Genomic DNA, 23463 nt, shown 5'->3' on the forward strand with positions numbered 1-23463 from the left:
AATGAAGAAGAAGAAGAGGAGGAGGAGGAGGAGGAAGAAGAAGAGGAGGAGGAGGAGGAGGAGGAGGAGGAGGAAGAAAAAGAAATAATGAGTTTATAAGATTATACAGGGCCTGACAAGTCTCAAGACCTTCAGGATGAGTCTGCAAAATGGAGACCTGGACAGTGTCACTCTCGAATCAGAGCCCTGAGCCCTGAGAACTGGGAGAGCTGAGGTTGTGGTTCCAATGTGAAGATGTAAAGATGGTGATACCCAGGAGGAGCTGATGCTCCATTTCTACTCAGGCCTTCAATGGACAGGACAGGGACCATCCATGCTGGACCCGGCTGGCTCCTTACTCCATTTACTTATTTCATTGTCCAACTCCTCTAAGACAGCCCCGCAGATGCGCCCAGAGTAGCATTTGACCAAATGTCTCAGTGCCCTGGGGCCTGGGGAGCTTTGCACATAAAGTTTCCCATCACATTACCAAGTAAATAGGCATATTTGTTTTACTTTTCATTTCTTTTGTGCTGGTACTGGAGCTTGACCTCAGGGATTCACGCTCTTAATCATCTCTTTCGCTCAAATCTGGTGCTCCACAGCTTTGCTTCTGCCTTTTTGGTAGACCCAAGAGTCTCACAAATTTTCCTGCCTGGCTTTGAACCCTGTGATCTTCAGATCTTGTGCCCCGGTGAGAGGCCAAAATCTGAACCTGCAACTTTATTACCTTATAAAGACCCCCTGTCCAGGACATGGGGTATAGGACTTTTGTTTTATCTTCCATCACCACCCCCTTTGCCCTTTCTGCTGTTCCCCTGGTAGTATCTCTCCCACCCTCTAACCCCACACGAACACCCTTCGCTGCCGCCTAGATGTGAACGAGTGTTTGGACACCACTGCGTGCCCAGCCTATGCTGTCTGTGTCAACACCGTGGGCAGTTACTTCTGCACCTGCAAACGAGGCTTCCGGCCCAGTAATGGACAGCACAACTTCAGTGACCCACAGGTGAAGTGTGACGGTGAGCTCGCGGCCAATCAGCTCCAGCATTGGATGGGGGAACCAGAGCCACGGGGCTGGGTAGTGGATGGAGGGACTACCCGTTCCCTCCTTTCCTTCATGTTCATCCATCTATCTATCCACCAATATATCCATCCACCATCCATTTGCTCATCTATCCATCTATCCTTGGATCCATCCATCCATATATCCATCTACCCATCCATCTAGCAATTCATTCCATGTGTACATCTATCCACGATCCATCTACCATCTATTCATCTATGCACTCATCCATCCATCCATCTATCCATCTGCCCACCCATCATCCATCCATCCACCTATCTTCCAAGTCATCCAATAATCCATCTATCCACCATCCAGTCATTCATTCCTCTATTCATTTATCCTGCATCCATACAATTCATTTTCTATATCCATCCACCCACTCACCATCCATCCATCCACCTATCCATCATCCATCCATCCACACATCTACCATCTACTTATCCATTCACTTATCCATCATCTGCCCACTCATCCCTCCATCCACCCATCTACTATCCATCCATCCACCCATCTATCCATCCGTCATCCACCCATTCATCCACCCATTCATCATCCATCCACCCACCTATCCATCATCCACCCATCCATCCATCATCTATCCATCATCTATCCATCATCCACCCATCCATCCATCCATCCATCCATCCCTCCATCCACCCATCTACTATCCATCCATCCACCCATTCACCCACCCATTCATCATCCATCTACCCACCTATCCATCTATCATCCATCCATCCACCCATCCATCCATCCATCATCTATCCATCATCCACCCATCCATCCATTATCTACCCACAGATGTACCATACACAGTCTTTTCTTCCCTCCACTTTGTTTTCCTAATTCCTGGTCACTGAAAGTCTGCAGGTGGTTGGGCTTCCTCTCAGCATGGCAGCAGCGCTCCTGGACTGAGCGTGTCAGGAGAGCACAGCAGAAGTGTGTGGCGTTCTCATGGCCTGGCACGGCATCTTAGTTTCCTAGCCTCGTTTCTACCCTGATGCAAGCAGGCTGGCACTCCAGGGGAGGCATACACCTGCCGCCGCTTGCTTGAGGGACGCAGGATCACACTGAGTGGGGAGTGCGTGGCTGGGGGATGATGTTTCAACCATCTTTGGAAAAACCCAATCTGCCACCAGGACTGTGTGTGGGGGAGCCAGTGTTGGAGCTTGAACTCAGGGCCCAGGTGCTGTCCCTGAGATTTTTCACTCAAGGCTGGTGCTCTACCACTTGAACCACACTTCCACTTCTGGCTTTTTTGGTAGTGCATTGGAGACAAGAGTCTCATGGACTTTCCTGTCTGGGTTGGCTTCGAACCATGGTTCTCAGATCCCAGCCTTCTGAGTAGGTGGGATTACAGGTGTGAGCCACCCTCCTGTGCTTCCCCCCCCCCCACCATCTCTGTGCAGACATCAATGAGTGCGTGGAAAGCCCAGATCCCTGTGGCCCTCACTCCATATGCTCCAACCTTTTGGGGAGATACACTTGCAGCTGTGTTTCTGGCTTCTCGTCTCCCACTGGGAACAACTGGGCACCGGGGAAACCCGGCACCTTCTCCTGTGCAGGTAATGCTTCGGGGCTCCCCAGCGTGGAACCTGGGAGACAAGTGGCCCGGGGAGGCAGGTGGGCATCTGCAGACATGGCTTGTTCACTGTCTCTCACCGCCCCAGACATTGATGAGTGCGTGGCCAGCAGGATCTGCCCTGAGCACGCACACTGCACCAACACCATGGGCAGCTACAGGTGCATCTGTCAGGCTGGGTTCATCGCCAGGGGCTCCACTTGCGAAGGTATGGCTCCAGGTATGGGGCTCAGGGCCTTGCACACACACACACACACACACACACACACACAGAGTTACGTCCCCCAACTTGTACTTCCTCAACAAAGCTCAACTCGGTCACCACCTCCTTGAGCAAGGGACCAGGGCTCTTACTGCAGGGCCAACTGGAGTTCAGAGAGGGGAAGTGACTTTTCCCAGGGTGCATAGCTGGGAGGGGAGAGAACAGGGTTGAACTGAGGGACTATATCGAGGCAGCGGTGGTCCAGGCTGCCCCTGAGAGTCACTAGGATCTCATCTCCAGAGTGGTTGGTCCCATGGGACACTGACACCATGCAGAAAGAGTTTTGATTGTCACACAGGTGGTAGGTGAAGGAGCTGTGTTCTGGAGGCATCTAGTAGGTAGAGACCAGAGACATCAATAAATGTCCTGCAATGCACAGGACAGACACCACCCCTCTCTCCCTCCCTCCCTTTCTCCCTCCCTCTCTCTTTCCTCCCTCCTCCTCCTCCTCCTTCTTGCTCCTCCTCCTTCCTCTTCCTTCCTCCTCTTCCTTCCTCCTCCTCCTTCTTCCTGCTCCTCCTCTTCCTTTTCCTCCTCCTCTCCTTCTCTTCCCTCCTGGTGTTGGAGTCAGGCAGAGCCCATGCTAGACAGGCACTTCCTTACTTAGCAGCGTTGACCTTCTTTAGATAGCTCCAGGCAGAGACAAGAGGCCCCAAGAGTGACAACCGAAGCCCTCAAGCCCCTTGAGATCCCAATGTGACAGCTGTCACTTGGTGACACAGCCAGAGAACCACCTGCAGTAGGGCGCAGAGACCAGGCTCCTGTACTAGGCATGGCCCATGGTGTGAGGCCTTTTTTTGTGTTCCTAATCCTGGGGCTTGAACTCAGGGTCTGGGCACTGTCCTGAGCTTCTTTGAGCCACAGCTCCACCACTTCCAGTTTTGGGGTGGTTACCTGGAGATAAGTCTCATGTACTTTTCTGCCCAGGATGGCTTCGAACCACGAGCCTCAGATCTCAGCCTCCTGAGTAACTAGGGTGACAGGTGTGAGCCGCCAGTGCCCCCAAAATGATAGTTTTGTTTTGTTTTGCTTTTTCTTTGTTTCCTGAAGCCATTTTTTGCAAACTGATCATCTTCGGGCTTCCGTATGTGGGGCCAGAATTTACCCTCTTGGAGGTGGCGAACTTCAGGGGTGGGGGCTGGGAAGTGTCCCCCCCCACCTGCTCAGGAGGAAGGGGAGGTGTGGTATCGGGGTTCCTGGTGCACCCTGAGCTTGGGTTTGTGTCTGCTCCTCCTCAGATGTGGACGAGTGTGCGGCTCCCGGAACCTGCCCCCCGTCTGCCACCTGCTACAACATCCCCGGGAGCTACGTGTGCTTGTGCTCCTCAGGGCAGGAGCTGGGCAGCGGGCAGTGGAGCACCCAGGGCCCGGGGAACCAGTGTGAAGGTGGGTGGACAGGCCCAGGTGTGGCCAGGGAGGGCTGGGCTTACAGACATGCTGGGGACGCACTGGGATGGAGGCTCGTGGGTTCACACCGGCCATGCTCACGCAGCCGGCCAGCAGCCGGACCTGCTGCCGTCACTCCAAGCTCTCCTCACAGCTTCTCCACAGGGTGGCTCGGGCTTTCCCACTGCCTCATTGCTGGCTTCCAAAGAAGTAAGATTTCCAGAGGGAGAAGTAAGCAGTCTCAGACCTTTCCTTACACTGCACCCTATTGGTCATGCTCAGGGACCATTCCTTACACTGCACCCTATTGGTCATGCTCAGGGACCATTCTTTACACTGCATCCTATTGGTCATGCTCAGGGACCATTCCTTACACTGTACACTATTGGTCATGCTCAGGGACCATTCTTTACACTGCACCTTACTGGTCACTCACAGGGATCATTCCTTACACTGCAACCGATTGGTCATGCTCAGGGACTATTCCTTACACTGAACCCTATTGGTCACTCACAGGGATCATTCGTTACACTGCACCCTATTGGTCACACTTGAAAACCATCTCCTTATGTTTTGGGTTTACCATATCAGAGTGCATCATGGCAATGACAAGTGATGGATCTGTACTGACTAGGCTTGTACCAGGGCAATCGGACCTCTGAATATCGCCAGCCATACTCTTGTCAGCCACACTATTAACTACAGAGGAGTCACCAACAGGCTCCAACCAACCTTCCCCCCTCCCCACTGCCATATAGACACAGACGCTTGTGACAGATGCCCTGCGAATGCAACCTGTACCAACACCCCCGGGGGTCACTTCTGCACCTGTCACGCCGGCTTCACACCGAGCAGTGGACAACAGAACTTCACAGACCAAGAGGTGCAATGCACGGGTGAGCAGGGGGCAGCCGCTCAGGGCGGGGGACAGGGGAGAGGTTTCCCACCGTTCCTCTGACTTTCCGGTATATCTGACTTCTTTGCAGATATTGATGAATGCTCCCAAGACCCAGAGTTATGTGGCCCCAATTCTGTCTGTGCCAATGCCCTGGGCTCTTACCGTTGTGGCTGCCGCGTGGGCTTCCGGGCCAACCCAGGAGGCTCCCAGGCGCATGGCAACTTCAGCTGTGAAAGTAATGCTCTCGTGAGGGGATGTGTGGCTTCAATCTCCCCCTTCTCCTTCCCTTTCCCCTTCCCCTTCCTTCTTTCATCTATTTCTCTTCCTTTTTTCCCCTTCTTTTTCTCCCTCCCTCCTTCTTTCCCCTTCTCTTCCCTTCCTTCCTTCTTTCCTTTCCCCCTTCTTCCCTCTACTCATTCAATAGTCTATAGACCAACCATTAAGTAACTTAACAGCCCCTGCCCAGGCATCTACCCCCCAATTGTGAATATGACAGGCATATTGGTGTCTTTCTATGGAAGGATCCACAGAGCACAGCCCACTCACTAATAATGACCACAGTGGGAGCCACAGTTGTAACACCATAGCAACTCTGAACTGAAGAACGTGCTGAGAAATATGCTTCGAGAAACTGAGGTTTTTAGGTTGAAACTTAAAGGAGGAAGGGTGGGAATGATTCAGATGAAGAGTGAAAGACCGTGCTTTTCCTGGTTATAGCATGTGCAAAGGTACGGAGGCTTCATACAGAATGACAAGGGAGAAGCAGACTCAGATGGCCTTGGCGATGTGGGCAGAACTTAGATTTTTCAGGGTCTTGGGTGCCAGACAAAAACATTTGTCTTTTTTCTTCTTCAAGAATAATAGAAACCAGGCATTGGTTCTAATGTTGAAAGAAAAAGCTCAGGGACAGCGCCCAAGCCATGAGTTCAAGCCCTAGTACCGGCACACACACACACACACACACACACACACACACACACACCAATAGAGAACTGTGGTAGTTTTAAAATTTTGCCAGTCACATGTGGCTCACACCTGTGATCCTCGCTACTCAGGAAACTGAGACCTGAGGATCGTTGTTGGAAGCCAGCCTATGCTGGAAAGTCCATGAGACTCTTATCTCTAACAACTAATCAGCAAAAAAGCTGGAAATGGAGCTGTGGCTCAAGTGGTAGAGTGCTAGCCTTGTGCAAAGAAGCTCAGGGACAGTGCCCAGGACCAGAGTTCAAGCCTGAGAACTGACAAAAAATATGTTTTATAATTGTTAATGTTATTGTAAAGATGGTGTACAGAGGGGTTGCAGTTACTTAAGCCAGGTAATGAGTACCTCCCCCCCTCCTTTTATCAGCCCTGGGGCTTGAACTCAGGGCCTGGGTGCTGTCCCTGAGCTCTTTTGCTCAAGGCTAGCACTCTACCACTTTGAGCCACAGCTCCACCTCCGGTTTTCCCATGATTAATTGGAGATAAGAGTCTCACAGACTTTCCTGCATGGGCTGGCTTTGAACTGCTATCCTCCGATCTCAGCCTCCTGAGTAGCCAGGATGACAGGCGTGAGCCACCAGGGCCCAGCATGAGTCTATTTCTTTTTGGACAATGTCACCCCTTCCGTTGCTCTCTCTCAGTTTTTCCCTCCCATCCCCACGCACTGAAATTTTGAAATAATACATATTTGGATACATTAACATATATCGGACTGAAATGTATAATAGCGGAACCAGTGTGTGTGAGAAGTTCTCAATGGGAGAATGGCTTCGTTTTTCCTGAGGGCTCCTGGCCTCCAACTTACCCTTTTGCTCCTCAGAAAAAAAATGGCTTGGAATTCATATTTATTAGCCCCCTCTCTTTTACAAAGTACTTCCCTAGGGCCCCCTACCCAGACTGAGTATGTGCATCGAAGTGTCATCTTGAAATCCAGCTGCTTAGCCTTCCTGCCCTGTGCTGTAGCTGCACTGCAGGTTCTAAGCAGTGGGGTAATGAACTCCGATTACCTTGTCTTTTTCTTTTGGCAATCATATTAGGGCTTAAAGTCAGGGCCTCACACTCTTGCTTTCAAGGCTGGTGCTTTATCACCTGAGCCATAGTTCCACCTCTGGCTTTTTTTTTCTGGTGGTTCATTGGAGCTTCAAGTCTCTCTTTGTCTTCCCAGGCAGCCTTTGAACCACGATCCTCAGATCTCAGCCTCCTGAGTAGCTAGGATGGCAGGTGTGAGCCGCCGGTGCCCAGCTCAACACACCCTGTCATCCTGTCTTGGATCCTGACTGCTCTGCTTTTCTCTCTAGGGGTTCCCTTTAAGTGTAGGGAGGACATGATTCCTGACAATGAGCAGGTCCAGCAGTGCCAAGCGGGGACGGCTGCAAAGCCTCAACATGTGAGTATTGTTGAGGATTCTTAGTTCTTGAGGTTTTCTGTGAACCTACTTTTTTTTGTTTTTCCTTTGTGGGTCATGGATCTTGAACTCAGGGCCTGGGTGCTATCCCTGAGCTTTTTCAGTTAAGGCTAGCGCTCTTTGAGCCACAGCTCCACTTAGGGCGCTGCTTTCTTCAATCTTCACAAAGTGAACAATAATAACCAAAGATGGCTGCAACTAGATCCTGTTCCTTCTCCTCCTTCTCCTCCATGAAGTCTCACTTTGTGGCCCAAGATGGCTGCTCTAGCTCTGGATATCACATCTGCATCCCAGAGAATGGGCAGAGAGGGGGAAGTGAAGGACAGAATCTTTCTCCTCAAGAATATGCCCCTGGGCTGGGAAGGTGGTTCAGTGATAGAGTGCTTGCCTTGCATGCATGAGGCCCTGGGTTCGATTCCTCAGCACCACATAAGCAAAAAGAAAAAAGCTGGAAGTGGCGCTGTGGCTCAAGTGGTAGAGCGCTAGCCTTGAGCTGAAGAGCTGAGGGACAGTGCCCAGGCCCAGAGTTCAGACCCCACAACCGAACCCCCACCCCCAAAAAAAGAATATGTCCCAAGTGTGGCTTTAGTAGCTCATATTTATCATCCTAGCAACGCAAGGGACCGAGATCTGGAGGACTGAGGCTCAGGGCCAGCCCAGGCAAGAAAAGTCTGAGAGATTCTCTGACTTATGCTTCCGGCTTCTTCTGTCAAGATGGAGTTTTCAGAACTTTTTGCCTGGGTTGGTCTCAAACCATGATTTTCCTAATTTCTACCTCCAGATTAGCCGGGATAATAGATTTATTCTTATTTAATATTCGTTAACCAACTTGCCTCGACCTCTGCCCTTTCATACTTCCTAACTGCTAGTGAAAAATGTTAGTCTAGGGCTGTGGTAGGGGCGTGGCCCAAGCTGTGGGGGTGTGGCTTAGCCTAGAGGTGTGGCTTAGCCTAGAGGTGTGGCTTAGCCTAGAGGTGTGGCTCCGGTGGGTATGTGTGACTCAAGCCGTGGGCGTGGCTCAGTCTGGGGGTGTGGCCAAAGCGGTAGGGGTGTGGCTAAGTGGCTGGGGCACGGCTACAGCACTAGGGGTGTGGCTCATACAGTATGGGCGTGGCTCCGTGGTAAGGGGTGTGGCCAGTGGTTGGGTGTGGCTCAAATGGTCTAGCAAGTGCAAAGCCCTGAGCTCAAACCTGAGTACAACCAAAAACGAGAGAGAGAGAGAGAAACCCAACTCCTCAGTTGATCTGCTGAGTGTTTATTCCCTGAGACTTTAGGGATTCAGGAACTCAGAGCAGGGCTGGCTGGCTGTCTATGTGGGTACCACATTTGAGGGACAGATGAGTAGATTCACAGGTGCTCTTCCTTCTGGGGTTCAGGTCTTCTGTGCACTGGTGAACGCCACCTTCAGCATCCTGGATGACACCTGTGAGAACAAGACCAGCGCCATGTCCCTGAAGGTAACCCCGGAGCCTCTGCAGTCATGCATTTTAAGCTGAACACATCTTAGCGTTGCTCTGGGGGGGGGCACAGAGAACTTTTGTTTATAGAATGGCTGGCTTGTGAGTTTGCATTTAACTTATGACAGTTGTAAAATTTATGAAAATGCACCTACAAGTCGGGTGCAGTGGCTCACACCTGTAGCCCTGGCTACTTGGAGGCTGAGATAAGAAGGATCTTGGTTTGAGACCAGCCTGGGCAGAAAAGTTCATGAGACTCCTTGACACGTAGCTGGGCTTGATGCTGCCTGCCTGTCATCTTGGCTTCATGGGAAGTGTAAGTAGGCTGCTCACTCTCCAGACATTCACTAGGCAGGCAGCGAGCATCTCGAAAATGCCCAGCATCCCAACTACTCAGGAGGGTGAGATCTGAGGTTGGAGGTTCGAAGCCAGCCCAGGCAGAAAAGTCCATAAGATTCTTATCTCCAATTTTCCAGCAAAAAGCTGGAACTGGAGGTGTGGTCCAGGTGGTAGAGCCTCAGCCTTGGAAAATCTAAGTGGAAGTGCAAAGCCATGAGTTCAAACCTAGTACAAAACAGGGTTGAAGGAGTCCAAGCACCTGCCTAGCAAGTGTGAGGCCCTGAGTTCAAGCTCTGGTACTGCCCCCCTCCTCCAAATGAACCTACAGTGAAATTACTTTTTGAGCTTTGGGAGCGCACATTTCTCGGAGAATAGCGACACAAACAGAGTAATCTCGAGGCAGACGTGGCCTGTCCTCTTCCCTGTGCTTTTGGGGACAGACCACAGAGCATCACCACTGCTATATGAGTGCTCCATCACTGAACTACGCCCAAGCCCAGCTGAGCCTCCTACACCTGTGCACCCCTAACCTGTGCCCTCTCAAGAATGTCATATCACTGGATGCCAAGTGTGGTAGTGCACACCCATAATCCCAGTGCAGGGGAGGCTGAGGCTGCCTGGGAGCTAGACTTCATTGTTGTTTGTGTTTTTGATGATGGCTGATTGGACTGGGATGACATGGAATGTCACTCCATATTTGTTGGCAATTTGTAGTTCTTTTGGGAGAAATGTCTGTCCAGTTCACTTGCTCCCTTATTTGTTGGATTATTTGTTCTTTTGGGGCTTAATATTTTGAGCTCTTTATGTACTGATATTGATTAATCATGACTTAATCGATTAATAGTCAAACGATCATGATTACACTAATGGATTTCAAAAATTAGTATGATTCATTAACAATTGATATTATTAATGTACTCATTAGACATTGTGATGAACTTACAACTTGTGGGTGGGGGTGGGAGGGAAAACCTGGGACAGAGCAAGGGAAGGGGGGACATTGTCCAAACAGAAATGTACTCTTTACCTGGCTTCCGTAGCTGTAACATGTCTGTACATCACCTTTATAATCACAATAAAACATTAAAAGAAACAAGTTTTTTAAATAGAATGAACAATTAACTACTTGATGTTGGGTATAATTCATCACAAGTAATAATTAATCATCCAATTAGATATAATTAATAATATGATTAATAATATAATTGATGTGATTCATTGATATAATGCAGTTCATTAGTCTAACAGTTGATCTGATGACTGATTGATAATAAATATGGTTAATAAGCCCTAATGGTCATTCATGTTAAATATGCTCCATTGACAATTAGTATTCACTGTGATGAATATTAATCCCTTGTCTAAGGAATAGCTGGGAAGGATTCTCTGCCACTCCCCGGCTGTCTCTGCAGTCTGCGCTGACCCCACCTGGTGTCTGTTGCCCCTTTTCTTTCCCAGGAGGTGGTCTTTCTGCTCTGAAAGGCGTCTCTAGGCCTCACTGCCTTTTCTTGCAGAGTCAGGTTGAGAGCTTCAGCTCAGTGCTCCAGGAAAGCCCCATGTGGAGGAACCTCAGCCAGCCCGAGGTGTCGGCCCTGGCCAGCGTGCTCCTGGCCAGCGTGGAGAGCAGTACCTTGGCTTCCCTCCTGACCCTGTCTGCAAACAACAGTCAAACCATCCAGACAGAGTACCTGGGTAACAGCCGTCGGGGCAAGGCCGGGCCTGCAGGCCCCTTCTGAGGGCTGATCTAGTCCATGGCACTGCCTGTAGCTTCCCCTCAACCCCAACATCTAACACCACTATGCCAAAATCCCGTCTTCTGCCTGGTGCCGTAGCTCACACCTAGAGTCCAAGCTAGTCAGGAGGCTGAGGTCTGAGGATCGTGGTTCCAAGCCAAGCCAGGCAGGAAAATCCGTGAGACTCTCATCTCCAATTAACTAGCAAAAAGCTGGACGTGGAGCTGTGGCTCAAGTGGTAGAGCACTAGCCTTGAGCAACAAAGCTCAAGGACAGTTCCTGGGCCTTGAGTTTAAGCCCCAGGACTGGCACCAAAAATAAATAAAAATAAACAAGTCCCACATTCATACAACACAGGTCTAATTGCATAAATGACATTTCTCATTTTTTATGGTGCCAGTCCTGGGGCTTGAACTCAAGGCCTAAGCTTAGCTTTTTGGCTCAGGGCTGGTGCTCTACCAAAGGAGCCACAGCTCCACTTCCAGTTTTCTGTTGGTTCATTGGAGGTAAGAGTCTCATGGACTCTCTTGTCCAGGCTGGCATGGAACCTTGGTCCTCAGATCTCAGCCTCCTGAGGAGCTAGGCGCACAAGCATGAGCCAGGAATGCTCACGTGAACTTCCACCAGGAGTGAGCAGCACAGCTCTCAGGAGTCTTATGTATTTAGTGAGTCTCAAAAATCCCCTTTCCAAAGCCTGCTCCCCACGATGACGTCACTTCTTCCCAACGTCCCATCTCCTCTAACTTTCACCACCTCCCACTAGTGTCCTGGGATGGGGGACAGAGCCCCCAAGACTTGAGAGACATCCCAGATCCAGACAGCAGCAGTCACCCCATCCTCTGTACCCCCTAAGATAGGGAGACTCCCTTTCCCAACCCCACCTAGACCTCTTACTGTCTGGTGCTGGCATCTTCCCCACCATTCACTAAGGAGGTTCACCATTCTTCTCTACAATGGAATTGGCCCTTCGCTTGTTCTTTGCTTGCATCTGTGGCTTAGGTTGTAATCTTTCTTGAACAGAAAGCAAATAGGGGACCTATTTTGGGGGGGTGACCTCATGCAGAACTCACGCCTTTGTCTCTTCAGATATAGAGAGCAGAATTATCAATGAGGAATGTAACAGGGATATGTCCATTCAGCTGAAAGCCAAAGGTGATGGGATAAAGATTGGGTGCTCCACCATTGAAGAATCAGGGCCTACAGGTAAGGGGGCTGCTCCTGAGAACCTCTGGATTGTGTCTACGTGTCCAGGTGGCTGAGAATTCATAAGGAGGGAGGATGGGGACAGAAGAGGCCCAGGCCCTCTAAGAACTAGCTATCTGCCAGGGAAATCAGCACCTTTGCTTCCTGATCTCATGTAGCCATTGGCCCTAATTGGCTACTGAAATTCAATCAGGCTCAAATGGGTTGGTCAGTATGTAATATATACTGTATTTCAAAGACTTGGTACAAAAAAAGGAGACAAAAATAGCTCACTTGTAATTTTTTTAAAAATATATTTAAAATACATTTAAGCCAGACATGGTAGTACAAGCCACAATCCCAGCATGCAGGAGGTCAAGGCTGGAGGAGCCTGAGTTTGAGGCCAAGGCTGGTTCCATAGTGAGGTCACTATGATGCAGTTACATGGAAAGAGCCTGCTTTATGAAGCCAAAAAAAAAAAAAAGCTTTTAAGATATATTAAGTGTATGCTTTAAGATATATAGGTCTTGGGGCTTGAACTCAGGACCTGGGCACTGTCCCTGGTTTTTGTTACTCAAGGATGATGGCCTACCTCTTGAGCCACAACTCCATTTTTGACTTTTTGTTGGTTAATTGGAGATTAAGAGTCTCACGGACTTTCCTGCCTGGGCTGGCTTTGAACTTCAATCCTCAGATCACAGCTTCCTGAGTAGTAGGGATTACAGGCTTGAGCCACCAGCACCAGGCCTGTTATTCCTCTATTAAAAAAAATAGACACACACACAAACTAGCTGCATACATTTATCATGTGTAACATTATTTGGAGAAGGGAGCAGTCTTAGGCTTTGAGCTCAAGGCCTCACACTTACTAGGCCAGCACCACACCGCAGAGCCAGGCCTCCAACTCTGCCCTTTGCTGGTTAAATGTGGGATTGAGGTCATGCTTCCCACCCAGGTGGCCCTGAGCTACAACTCTGACTTCAGGCTTCAGAGTTGTTGCTGGGATGACAGGCACATGCCTGTGTACCTATGTATGTGCATGTGCAAATACCTGTGCATGCACCTGCGTGAGTACCTGAGTGTCCATGTGTGAGTATCTGTGTGTGCCCTTGTGTGTGAGTTCTTGTGTATGCTTGTGTACGTACCTGCATGAGTCCCTGGGCATGCCTGTGTGCGTGCGCATGCGTCCATACCTGCGTGCATGTGCCTGTGCGCATGCCCCCACGTGCGCATGCCTGCGTACCTGCATGTGTGTATGTGCGCCTGCGTGTGTATGTGCGCATGCGTGGGCATGTGCGTGTGCCTGTGCGCATGCCCACGCGCGCATGCCTGCATACCTGCGCGTGTGTATGTGCGCCTGCGTGTGTATGTGCGCATGCGTGCGTGGTCACAGGCGCCGCCTGCTGAGCGCGCGCCTCCCGCCGCCCTGCCGGTCTGGGCCCAGGCCCCGCGGGCGTGGCGTTCGTCTCCTTCGCAAGCCTGGAGTCGGTTCTGGACACGCGCTTCTTTGGAGACCCTAGTGTCGGCGGGGCCGGCGCGAAGGTGACGCTGCGGATGAGCTCCCGCGTGGTCGGCGCCATCGTGACTGGGGAGAAGAAGGCGGGCTTGGCGGACCCCGTCATCTACACGCTGGAGAACGTCCAGGTGTGCGCAGCGGCCTCGCCCGGGCCCGGGATCCGGGGCTGCGCCCGCCCCACCAGGGGCCCCGTCCTCTCCATAGTTATCCACAGACGATCCAGCACACACCCAGGTACACGCGCACGTGTGCACACATTCAGGAACACGTGCACGTGCGCACGCCCAGGTGCGTCTGCATGCAGCCCGTGCATGTGTCAGCACCCAGGCGCGCGTGCACAGGTGCGCGTGCATGCACACACGCAGGCTCACATGCATACCATTACCCCTCCACCACCCCCACCACCACTCCCTTTTTGTGTGGGTGTCAGTCGTGGGGCTTGAACTCAGGGCCTGGACGCTGTTCCTGAGCTTTTCTGCTCAATGTTAGCAGCACTCTACCACTTTGAGCCACAGCAGCACTTCCGGTTTTCTGGTGTTTAATTGGTGATAAGAACATTCTCATGCACTTTCTGCCTGGGCTGGCTTCTAACTGTGATCCTCAGATCTCAGCCTCCTGAGTAGCTAGGACGACAGGCGTGAGCCAACAGTGACAGACTACATAGCTCCTTATTTTTTTTATGACACTTTTTCTTTTGAAACAATCATAGGTTTCAGTGTAAGAATCGTGCAGACACATCCTGCTCACCGTTTGTCTCCATGATGACCTCTTGAGAAATGCAGGGCCCAGCACTACCATTAGGGAACTAATGTCAGTCCAGCCAAGGGACAGGACATAACAGTCATCACTGTAACCTCTCCACAGAGGCCTTTAGAAAGATTTGGTCTGTTTGTAACTGACACATCAACATAGAAACTCAGAGGAGGGTCATGCTTCAGTCCCCACGTACCTCATTGTCCACTGTGGCATTAGTTACCTGTGGTCTCTAGAGGACATATCAGCCTCATGAAAGGGAAGATTTCCTCTAGTTCCATCGCAGAGTCCTGGGCTCCGGGCTTCTGGCTGGGGGAGGCAGAGCTTCAGGGCTGAAGGCTTGGAGGGAGGACAGCTGCTCTCCTGGGAGCAGAAAGAGAGCGGAGCAGCACCCTTCAAAGGCAGCCCCTCCATGGAAGTCCACCTCCTTCCCATAGCCTTCAATTATCTACCTGTCAGTACTTCTTCAGATATATTGTTCTGTGGTGGGGGTTGGGGACTGGAGGTTGAATTCAAGGCTGGCACTCTACCCCTTGAGCCACAGCTTCATTTTTGGCTTTTTGGTGTTCGTTGAAAATAAGAGTGACATGGACTTGCCTTCCTGGTCTGGCTTTGACCCCAATCCTCGGATCTCAGCCTCCTGAAGTAGCTAGGATTACAGGCGTGAGCCACTGGTACCGGGCAACATATTGTTATTTTGATACATTCCCTCCTCCCTCCCCAAAAATTGTTTTCTGTGCATATTTTTTTCATATTCATTCTTCCGTTTCCAGTGATCTTGCTGGAGACAGAACCACTTCTCTTACCAGTGGACATACCCTGAGGGTATGCCGTAGGTGCCCAATAAAAGCACAGCGAGCTGGCTCATGCCTGTAATTAGCTACTCAGGAGGCTGATCATGGGATCGCAGTTCAAAGCCAATCTGGGCAGGAAAGTCCGTGAGGCTCATATCTCCAGTAATCCACCAGAAAACGGGAAGTAGCACTGTAGCTCAAATGATAGAGCGCTTGCCTTGAGCAAAAGAAGCTCAGGGATGGTGCCCAGGCCCCGAGTTCAAGCCCCGTGACTCTCTCTCTCTCTCTCTCTCTCTCTCTCACACACACACACACACACACAGGTGCAGGGAATGATCGAGCAAGTGAGTGAATTTGTGGCAGGCCTCATCAGCACAGACCACAGTACAGTGTCCCTAGAGAGTGCATCCCACATAGCTTAGCTCCATGTGGCTCTGTGTTTGGTCCCATTGACTGCATTGGAGCGAAGTTCTCAAGTGACTCTTTCTTTGGTACTTTCAGCCGAAGCAGAAGTCTGAGAGGCCCATCTGTGTTACCTGGAGCACTGACACAGAGGAGGGGAGGTGGACACCAGCTGGCTGTGTGATTCTAGAAGCATCTGAGCGTCGCACAGTCTGTAGCTGTCACCAGATGGCCAACTTGGCCATCATCATGGCTTCTGGGGAGCTCACGGTCAGTACTGTGGTCTGTTCTCTGGCTCCGTGAGTATCTGATTTAAAATCTAGTGGTTTTTTTTTTTTTGCAGCTAGTTTTAAGGGTTCAACTCAGGGCCCAATACTCTTGCTCAGCTTTTTTGCTTGTGATGGTGCTCTACCACTTGCACCATGCCTCCAATCCAGCTTTGTGTTGGTTAACTGGAAAGAAGAGTCTAGTGGCCCAGGCTGGCTTTGAACTACAATCCTCGGCCTCCAAAGTAGTTAGGATTACAGGTGTAAGCTGCCAAGGCCTAGCTCTCACCTCATTTTACCTGTAGAGTGCTGCTATCTTCCTCTTTGTTCCCTTTCCAAACTCATGGGAGCATCTCATTGGAGAATCTAAATTACAGTCAAAATCTCCAAGGGACTCTGGGGAATGTAGTTTGTAGGTGTCCAGCCCATCAATACAAAGGGTGAAAGGGTGGATTTGTATGTAACACAATTGGAGCTGGGCACTGATAATTCATGCCTCTAATCCAAGGCCAGGAAAGTCCATGATATTCTTTTTTTGTTGTTGTTGTCTTTTGTGGGGCTACAATTCAGGACCTGGGCACTGATCCTGAGCTCTTTTGCTCAAGGCCAGTACTCTACCACTTGAGCCACAGGGCCACTTCCTGCTTTCTGGTAGTTAATTGGAGATAAGAGTTTCCATGGACTTTCCTGCCCAGGCTGGCTTTGAACCAGCCTCCTAAGTTACTAGGATTACAGGCATGAGCCACCAGTGCCCAGCTTCCATGATATTCTTTTCCCCAATTAACCACTAAAAAACTAGAGTTGAACCTGTAGTTCACGTGGTAGAGTGCCAGCCTTGAGCGAAAAAGCTAAGCAAGAATGCAAGGCTGAGAGCTGAGGATCTGGGTTTGAAGCAAGCCTAGGAATATTCTTATGGCTAATTAACCAGAAAATGTCAGAAGTGGAACAATGACTCTAGTGGTAGAGCGCCAACCTTGAGCAAATGAGAGCCCGTGGCTCTGAGTTCAAGAGAGAGAGAGAGAGAGAGAGAGAGACTGGAGGGGATATCTAGTTCCTTGTAAGTGTCAGAGGGGAGATGAAGCCCCAATGCTCTCTTCCAGTTCAGGGAAGGCTGGTGATTCTGGCTTCCGCCCGGGAGGAGTCAGGGTCTATTCTGAGAACGACAGCGAGTCTCTTTCCCACCAGATGGACTTCTCCTTGCACATCATCAGCCACGTGGGCACTATCATCTCCCTGGTGTGTCTCATCCTGGCCATCGCCACTTTCCTGCTGTGCCGTACCCTTCGCAACCGTAACACCTACCTCCACCTGCACCTCTGCGTGTGTCTCTTCTTGGCCAAGATTCTCTTCCTGATGGGGATAGACAAGACCAACAACCAGGTCAGCATTGCTTGGTCTGTGCTCACTGACTTCTGTTACCTCCCCTGTCTTCCTCTGCTCATCCTCGCCCACCTCCCTCCCGCAGGGCCTTTGCACATGCTGGGCTTCATGCTCTCCTAACTGCTCACCTAGTTGACTTCTTGTGACAACTGTCAGTTTATCTATTTATATGTAATTTCTCCAATCATGACATGAATTGTGGTGGTCCCTCCTAGATTTTTTAAACCAGCCTTACAAGAGACCCTTGGCTATATCTAGAGAGATTGGTTTTTGTTGTTGTTGTTTTTGTTTTTTTTTTGTCAATTGTGGGGCTTGAACTCTGGGCCTGGGCACTGTCCCTCAGCTCTTCAGCTCAAGGCTAGCGCTCTACCACTTGAGCCACAGTGCCACTTCTGGTTTTCTAGTGATTTATTGGAGATAAGAGTTTCATGGACTTTCCTGCCCGAGCTGGCTTTGAACTGCGATCCTCAGATCTCAGCCTCCTGAGTAGCTAGGATTATGGGCGTGAGCCACTGGTGCCCGGTGATTGTTTGGTTTTCTTGTGATGTGGGAGGGTGTTATGTGTGGGGGGTGGTGGGAGGTGAGGGATGCAGCTAAGCATCCTGCATTGGGATGTTTAACACCAATAGTGCCTCCCTTGACATGAGACCTGCCATGGGTGAGTCTCTACTCCTTTATATACTCCATTTTGTTTTTTACTTTTCTGAGTTGTGTGTGTGTGTGTGTGTGTGTGTGTGCGCGCGCGTGCGTGCGCGCACACGCCAATTCTGGGGCTTGAACTTGGCTTACCTTAGCTTTTTCAGTCAAGTGCTCTACCACTTGAGCCCACAGCTCCACTTCCGGCTTTTGGGTAGCCAATTGGAGATGTGAGTCTCATAGACTTTCCTGCCCAGGCTGGCTTTGACCATCAATCCTGAGATCTGAGCCTCCTGAGTAGCTCAGATTCCAGGCGAGAGCTACCAGTGCCGTACTATCAACCATTTTTAAATGTAGGGTTGCAAGTGTGGTTATTTGTGGCACCGGAAGTCACATGTCCTGGGAAACCTTAAGGACAGATGAACGCCAAAGGTGTTACCATCTAGGAATGGGCTTGCCTCTGATGGCCAACCACTGCCTGTTTCTAGAAGAATCTGTGGCATGAACTGATAGGCCATGTGTATGGACTTCCCAGCATGGAAGTCCCCCTGCCAGCCCCCTGTCCCCAGTCCTGCTCCCAGGGGGAAGGCCCTGCCATGCTTCTCCTCCACAGACGGGCTGCGCCATCATCGCTGGGGTTCTGCACTACCTGTTCCTCGCTGCCTTCTCCTGGATGCTGGTGGAGGCGGTGATGCTCTTCCTCACGGTCAGGAACCTGAAGGTGGTGAATTACTTCAGCTCCCGTGATGTCAGGATGCTGTACCTCTGTGCCTTCGGCTATGGCTTCCCGGGACTCGTGGTCGCGGTCTCTGCCGGCATGCAGCCACAGGGTTATGGCATGCACAACCGGTGAGCAACAGCCTCTCTCTCTCTCTCTGTCTCCCTGGTGCAGAGTGAGAGCTGGGTGAACGAGAGAAAGGATTCTGGCGGTAGGACTGTGACAGCCAGCTGGCTAGGCTCTTTAGTCTGCCCGGATGGCCCTCTGTGCGTGGGTGAGGAGAAGCTCTCCCAGGGAAGGCAGCCCCAAGCCCTCCGGAAGAGCAAGGCCGAGAAGAAAGGCGGAAAGACACAAAGGCTCACAGCTCCAAACCCTGAGATCGAGAGGCGTGACACTCCACGCTTCAGAAGCCAGAGACTTATGACTCTATGCACTGAGATAGGAGCTTCTGTGTGTGTGTGTGTGTGTGTGTGTGTGTGTGTGTGTGTGTGTGTATACCTGTCCTGGGCCTTGAACTCAGGGGCTTTGACACTGCCCATGAACTTTTTTATTTAAAGTTTGTACTCTACTACTTGAGCCACAGCTCTACTTCTGGCTTTCTTAGTGTGCCTTAGAGGAGATAACAGTCCCACGGACTTTCCTGCCTGGCCTGACCTCCAACCATGATCTTCAGATCTCAGCCTCCTGAGTAGCCAGGATTATAGGTGTGAACCACCAGCACCCAGTTTGGAGTTACTAGCTCTTAGCTTTAGCAATCAGTGGCCCAGGAACTCAGCAGCTATTGCAATCCCCAGCCTCTAGCAGCAGTGTGTGGCAGTGACAGATGACAGCAACTGCTGGCGTATGCTGCCTGCTGCCACTATCTTCTCATGTTATCAGCTCAGCCAGTCATGGTAAAATATGCAAATGAAGATCTGTGTTTTGCACCAATTATGGTGCAGTACCTCATGCAAATGAAGGATCTTGTTTATACCAATCACAGCATCGGTTCTCATGCAAATGAAGATCTGTGTTTTGCACCAATCAAAGCACAGTCTCTAATGTAAATGAAGGTCTGTGTTTTGTACCAGTCACAGACTTTATACTTGATGGTCATTGAAAGCAGTAGTTCTTTGGCTTGGGTGAAGATGGCTGAAGAATCACTAGAGTTCATTGAGGCTATGATGGCAAAATAGCCTGTGGAAGCTGTTTGGAGGCCCTGAAACAGGGCCTTCTGAAACTCAAACAACCACGGCTTCCATGGAACTGCCTGCAGGCATCTGTGGTGTGCAAGGCAGCTAGCTTGGACTGAGGACTGATATTACTTTGCTCAAGGCATCCATGTCACCAGGGAAGGGACTGACAGCTATAAAGCAGAGATTCTGTAAACGCTGGTCTCCAGCATCTTAGGTAAATAAAAAGAAAACTATAAACATTAAAAGCATTGGTGGTTCACCTCTGTAATCGTAGCTACTCAGGAGGCTGAGATCTGAGGATTGTGGTTTGAAATCAGCCCAGACAGGAAAGTTCATGAGACTCACCAAAAACCTGGAAGTGGAGCTGTGTCTCAAGTGGTAAAGAGCCTTGAACGCAAAAACTCAGGGACAATGTCTAGACCCTGAGTTCGAGCCCCAGGAGAGCACCCAGGCTCTGAGTTCACACCCCAGGACTAGTGCACACACACACACACACACACACACACACACACACACACACAAACTGTGCTTGCAATAAAGGCTTAACATTAACAGTGATTTTTACAGTATTTAACATCACTCTAACAATTCTTAACTCCCACATCTGTGTCCAGGGATAAAAGGATCCCTGTAAACTGCCTTCTAACAACTTAGGCGTCTGAGATCTAAAGATCTCTGTTCAAATCCAGCCTGTGCAGGAAAAGTCCATGAGACCCTTATCTCCACTTAACCACCTCCACCCCCCAAAAAAAAGCCATAAGTAGAGCTGTGGCTTAAGTGATAGAGTGCTAGCCATCAGCAAAAAAAAAAAAAAAAAAGGAACAGGGGCTGGGAAGTTGGCTCAGTGGTACAGCGTTTGCCTTGCATGCATGAGGCCTTGGGTTCGATTCCTCAGCACCACATTAGCAGGGGGAAAAAGCCAGAAGTGGTGCTGTGGCTCAAGTGGTAGAGCTCTAGTCTTGATCTGAAGAGCTGAAGGACAGCACCCAAGCCCAGAGTTCAGGCCCACGACCAACCCCCCCCAAAAAAGGAACAGCACCCTAAGACTCTGAGTTCAAGCCCCAGTACCAGTACCTCCCCTCAAAAAAGAAAAGAAAAAGAAAAGTGACTTTTCTTCTGGATGTGACACTAGAGCTGATATTGGAACTACGAAGTGCAGACAAACTTTCTAGGAACATTTGTCTTCAAGAGAAGGTGGTCCCAGGGAAACTAGAGTTCAGCCCGTAGCCCTGTGGTGAGAACTTCAGCTAGATCTTCCCTCCCAGTGCTCTTCCTCCATCTGTGTGAGCAGGGAGGCTGGGAGCTCAGCCCCCAAGACTTGAGCTCACGCCTCCCGTCTCTCTCTACAGCTGCTGGCTGAACACAGAAACTGGGTTCATCTGGAGCTTCCTAGGGCCGGTGTGTGTGATCATTACGGTAAGCAGCTCATCTGGTGGAGCATGTCTCTGAAGGAGAAGCAAGGAGAGCCAAGAGAATAGCATGTGTCCACAGTGGGCCAAAGGCCGCCTGGTCCCCTCTAAAGTGCTCATCCTTATGATCCTTGAATCTTGAGATTTCCCAGTTACGGTATAAACCCTCCAGCTTGTGGCTTTGCTTTCACGCTGACATGCAAGTGCCTTTGGGAAGAACCCATGTGTTATCCATATTTGATGCTTTGGGGAAAATTGGTCTGTCAGCCATTCCCAGGTAGAGACATTGAATGAGAAAAAAAAAATCACAAGAGAAGCTGTAGAGGTTCTGAGAACTCAAGTGAGCTGAGGACTTGAAGACAGAGACCAAGGGAAGCCTGGGGAGGTCCGACGCCATTCCTTCCCTCCTTGCTGCTCATTTGTCCTTTGGTCTTGCCCAGCAACGTTTCTTCTGACAGTTGCTCATGGTGGCTTGCTTCCTTGTGCCTTTGCACTTCTTCCTTTGTATTTTTCCTTCTCAAATTCATTTTTGAGCATTTAAATCTTGGGGTTCCCCTCCAGGGAGGTCCAGGAGATGATTTGGGGGCTGGGAGGTGGCATTTGTTTCCTTTGTGGTGTTACAGCAAGGAGCAACATAAAGTTACAGTGTCTGAGTAGTTGCAGACCTCAGATTAAGAAACACACTAACCTGACCTCATTCAGCTCAGCTTCTTTCTTGCCAAAGTGTGTGTGTGTATGTGTGTGTGTGTGTGTTTGTGTGTGTGAGGGGGGGGGAGGGTACCAAGTCTTGAGCTCAGGGCCTGGATTCTGTCCCTGAGCTTTTCCACTCAAGGCTAGTGCCCTACTAATTGAGCCACAACGACACCTCCATTTTCCTGGTGGTTCATTGGTGATAAGGGTCTCACAGACTTTCCTGCCTGGGAGGTCCCTGGTTTGGTTCTAAATGATGGGAAGCATCGTGAAGGAATAAGACAAATACAATCCATGGCGATTAAAGGCGATTTCTCCCAGGACTGGTTGGGGTACAGCAGCAAGGAGAGAGCCACTACCATCATGTGTGCATGGCCGAGTTTCAAAGTCAGGCAGAAGCATGGAGAAGCCTCACAGAAAAAGGAAGAGGGGGCTCTCTGGGCAACCCTTCATTGGCATAGGGGGGCTGCAAGCAGGCCTCTTCGATGCGGGGCGTCCTGGCTCTGGGGTGATGGCCTTTCCTGGGTTACCGTCTGGCCTCCTGGCTTGGGTTCTAGAGACCAAGGATCAGGATTCTTTTGGCACAGATGGTCTGGGATGGTGGGTTTCTGTGTCCAGCCCCTGACTCCCATGCTCCACTTTGTAGATCAACACAGTGCTTCTAACGGGGACCATGTGGATCCTGAGGCAGAAGCTGTCCAGTGTCAATGCTGAAGTCTCCACGCTCAAAGACACCAGGTGCAGCCAGCGTCCTGTCCTGTGTTTTACTCCTTTCTTTCTTTGCTTTTTTCTTTTCTTACTTTTTGTTTTTTTGTTTTTGTCGGTCGTGGGGCTTGAACTCAGGGCACAGGCATTGTTTCTCAGCTCTTTCACTCAAGGCTAGCATTCTACCACTTTGAGGCATAGCTCAATGAGCCACGGAGGCTCATTGGAGATAAGAGCCTCACGAATAGTCCTATTCGGGCTGGCTTTGAACTGCAATCATCAGCTCTCAGCCTCTTGAGTAGCTAGGATGACAGGTGTGAGCCACTGGCGCCCAGCTTGCTCATTTCTTTTCCTTCCTCCTGCGAATGTTTGCTGAGCACCTTTGGCATTGCCTGAGGCAGAGGCGGAAGGTGGGTGCAGAGAGGCACAGGGTCCCCGGGGAGAGCCTCCTGCACTGGCCCCCTGGGTGTAGTGTGTGGACCTCAGACCATGCCACATCCCCTCCAAGGCAGTTTTCTTCTCAGAAGCTTGCTTTTGCATTGCTTTCCTTGTTTATGTTCTTGTTTTTTAGGTTAACACTTGGGCTTGAACTCAGGGCCAGGATGCTCCTGAGTAGCTAGGATTGCAGGTGTGAATCACCACTGCCCAACTTAGCATTAATAATTGTAAGCAGCCAGTTTATTTATAACCAACCTAGTTTCTTTCTTTTCTCACTATATTGGGAGTAGAATTGATTTTTTTTTTTTT

At 50.3% G+C, this 23463-nt stretch overlaps 1 protein-coding gene across 1 annotated transcript in view; it reads left to right on the forward strand.

The window, feature by feature from the left end:
* Window positions 1-23463, forward strand: part of Adgre1 (adhesion G protein-coupled receptor E1) — a 38088-nt gene that overhangs the window by 7766 nt on the left and 6859 nt on the right. Inside the window, exons 2-17 of the mRNA XM_013022674.1 lie at window positions 855-1001; window positions 2458-2613; window positions 2719-2838; window positions 4131-4277; window positions 5036-5173; window positions 5264-5410; window positions 7455-7543; window positions 8938-9018; window positions 10872-11049; window positions 12177-12293; window positions 13717-13916; window positions 15837-16007; window positions 17189-17383; window positions 18633-18868; window positions 21262-21328; window positions 22658-22749. Coding sequence (XP_012878128.1) covers window positions 855-1001; window positions 2458-2613; window positions 2719-2838; window positions 4131-4277; window positions 5036-5173; window positions 5264-5410; window positions 7455-7543; window positions 8938-9018; window positions 10872-11049; window positions 12177-12293; window positions 13717-13916; window positions 15837-16007; window positions 17189-17383; window positions 18633-18868; window positions 21262-21328; window positions 22658-22749 — 2281 coding nt within the window. The remainder of the gene's footprint in view (window positions 1-854; window positions 1002-2457; window positions 2614-2718; window positions 2839-4130; window positions 4278-5035; window positions 5174-5263; window positions 5411-7454; window positions 7544-8937; window positions 9019-10871; window positions 11050-12176; window positions 12294-13716; window positions 13917-15836; window positions 16008-17188; window positions 17384-18632; window positions 18869-21261; window positions 21329-22657; window positions 22750-23463) is intronic.

This window comes from Dipodomys ordii, unplaced genomic scaffold (assembly GCF_000151885.1).
Source record: "Dipodomys ordii isolate 6190 unplaced genomic scaffold, Dord_2.0 Scaffold64, whole genome shotgun sequence".
NCBI classification, from domain to species: domain Eukaryota; kingdom Metazoa; phylum Chordata; class Mammalia; order Rodentia; family Heteromyidae; genus Dipodomys; species Dipodomys ordii.